This window comes from Cladophialophora yegresii, assembly GCF_000585515.1.
Source record: "Cladophialophora yegresii CBS 114405 chromosome Unknown aczIN-supercont1.1, whole genome shotgun sequence".
Classification (NCBI taxonomy): Eukaryota; Fungi; Ascomycota; class Eurotiomycetes; order Chaetothyriales; family Herpotrichiellaceae; genus Cladophialophora; species Cladophialophora yegresii.
In genome coordinates this window covers 1,500,535-1,502,724 of record NW_006913045.1, presented here as the reverse complement: position 1 = coordinate 1,502,724, position 2,190 = coordinate 1,500,535, and the positions used below count along the sequence as shown (strand labels likewise).

Below are 2,190 nucleotides of genomic sequence, written 5' to 3'. Positions count from 1 at the left end.
AAATGCCCGGCATGACGCTAACAAATTAAGGAAGCAGCTCATCAGTGGCTCGAATCCACTTGGGCGACCAGGGACGGACGGAAGCTTGCCGGTGATCTTTAATGGCTTGATCTTGGCGGATGCTGATGTTTGCGCCAGAACAAGCAGGTGAGGTGCTTGAGTGGAATAAAGATCTCAGGGGGACATTTATTCAACCGCGGCGCTTTGCGAGGAGGATGTGATGTGACGCCGTGGAAGGGTTTTTGAATATCATTGTCCGTGCTGCTGTGGTGGAATTGCCTACGGAGATTTTGCATCACCACTGCTGGGAGCCTGATTGGTAGCGCCGCCGCTCCGAATCTCGGGCGCGATCCCAAGCGAGGAGCCGGTGTTTTGGCGGCCCAGTGGCCTAGTGGTGCCCATCACGTCCATCGACGTCCATCCCACCCCATCGCAGGAGATGGATGGCATCGCTCATGGCCCCCGCACATCGCAGCATACGGGGGGTACTGTAGTAACTTTTCAACACCGTTCACGTCGCTTAGACTTCACAATTCAATAAAGCCCAGGACTCCATATCGGGTTCGAGAATCATTGAGAATGTCGCCAACACCGTATCCTCTTTCGCCCAGAGAAGATCTGCTGCGAAAATATCAGCACGTGTCATTGCACGACGTCCCTGTTCCTGCGGCTGTGATCGACATTGCAAAGGTAAAGGCAAACTGCTCTGCCATGCTCAATGCTGTCAAAGAGCTGCAGGTCAGCTTCAGAGCCCATGTCAAGACTCACAAGACAGCGGAAATCACCAGGTTACAGGTTGGCCAAGACTGCCAAGATGTGAGGCTCATTGTGTCAACCATCGTCGAAGCAGAGCAATTGGTGCCCTTGATGCTGGACTACCAAGGCCGGAATGCAAAGGTCAACGTCTTGTATGGTGTTCCCCTGGGGCCCTCACATGTCCAGCGACTTGCTGCTGTGGCTGCTCAACTTGGTAAAGGGTCGATCGCTGTGATGATCGACCATCCAGCGCAGCTGAAATGCTTGGTAGAATTCAAGAAACACGCGGGCTTCCCTGTATTGGTCTTTGTCAAGACAGATGCAGGCTACCACAGGGCAGGCCTGGCTCCCGACTCGAATGAGATGGTGGACCTGGTGCGGAGGGTCAGCACTGCTGAAGAGCAAGGTGATTTGATTCTGCTCGGATTCTATTCGCATAACAGCCTGAGTTATGGCGGCAGCTCCCCCGATGATGCCATGGACATGCTCAAGGTCGAGATTGACGTCTGCAGGCAAGCTTCTCAGCACTTGCGCCAGAGTCGACAGACGCCGCTTCTGGTCTCGGTGGGAGCGTCGCCAACTGCTCTTTCTCTGGAGAACATCCTACCCTCGGCATCGGCCTCCACTGCTTCTGCCAATGCTCTCAAAGAGACCCTGCAATTGACCAAGTCCAATCTCGAGCTGGAAATTCATGCCGGCGTGTATCCAATCTTTGATCTTCAACAAGTGGCCGCGTCCAGCCGTCACTTCACCACCGATCCGCACGATATCATTAGCGTGTCTGTCCTCGCCGAAGTCTGTTCTCTATATCCTAATCGAACTGAGCACCCGGAAGCCCTGACATCGGCAGGCTGTCTCGCACTCGCCAGGGAGCCTTGCAAAGACTACGATGGCTGGGGTGTAGTCAGTCCTTGGAATATGCCGAAACACTACAGCATCAAGAGAGACGAGCGCGTAGTTGTCAGCCGCATAAGTCAGGAGCATGGCATCTTGGCTTTTGAGCAAGGAAGCATTCAACGGCATCTCCCCCTCGAATACGGACAAAAGATCCGTATCTGGCCCAACCATGCCTGCATCACTCTCGCAATGTTTGGGTGGTATTTTGTCGTCGATTCGGACACGGATTCTCCCGACAAAGTTGTTGATGTCTACGCAAGATGGCGCGGTTGGTGACCGCCGGGCGACTCAGTCAGAGGGATACTGAGGCGATATCGTTTGTCATTCGACTCATCAACAACCTGTAAAGAACCAGGCCTGAATGTCCACATCCCAGGACTGGCTACACGATCCAAGCACTTCTTGTTCCCTGGACCATCAGCTGCTCCGAGCTATCCTTTGTTCATCTTCACAATCACCGGAAACAACGTAAAATTGACATTGCATCCAGGAAGTATGGAATACTTTGAAAAACAGCCATAATGACGACCATCCGAA

At 53.3% G+C, this 2,190-nt stretch overlaps 1 protein-coding gene across 1 annotated transcript; it reads left to right on the top strand.

Annotated features, from left to right (window-relative positions):
• Positions 1–579: 579 nt before the first annotated feature.
• Positions 580–1,929, top strand: A1O7_00530 (uncharacterized protein; the record flags this gene model as incomplete). Its single annotated transcript, XM_007754571.1, has 1 exon — positions 580–1,929. The coding sequence occupies one exon, from the start codon at positions 580–582 to the stop codon at positions 1,927–1,929; it is 1,350 nt and encodes a 449-aa protein (XP_007752761.1).
• Between the last annotated feature and the right edge of the window lie 261 nt (positions 1,930–2,190).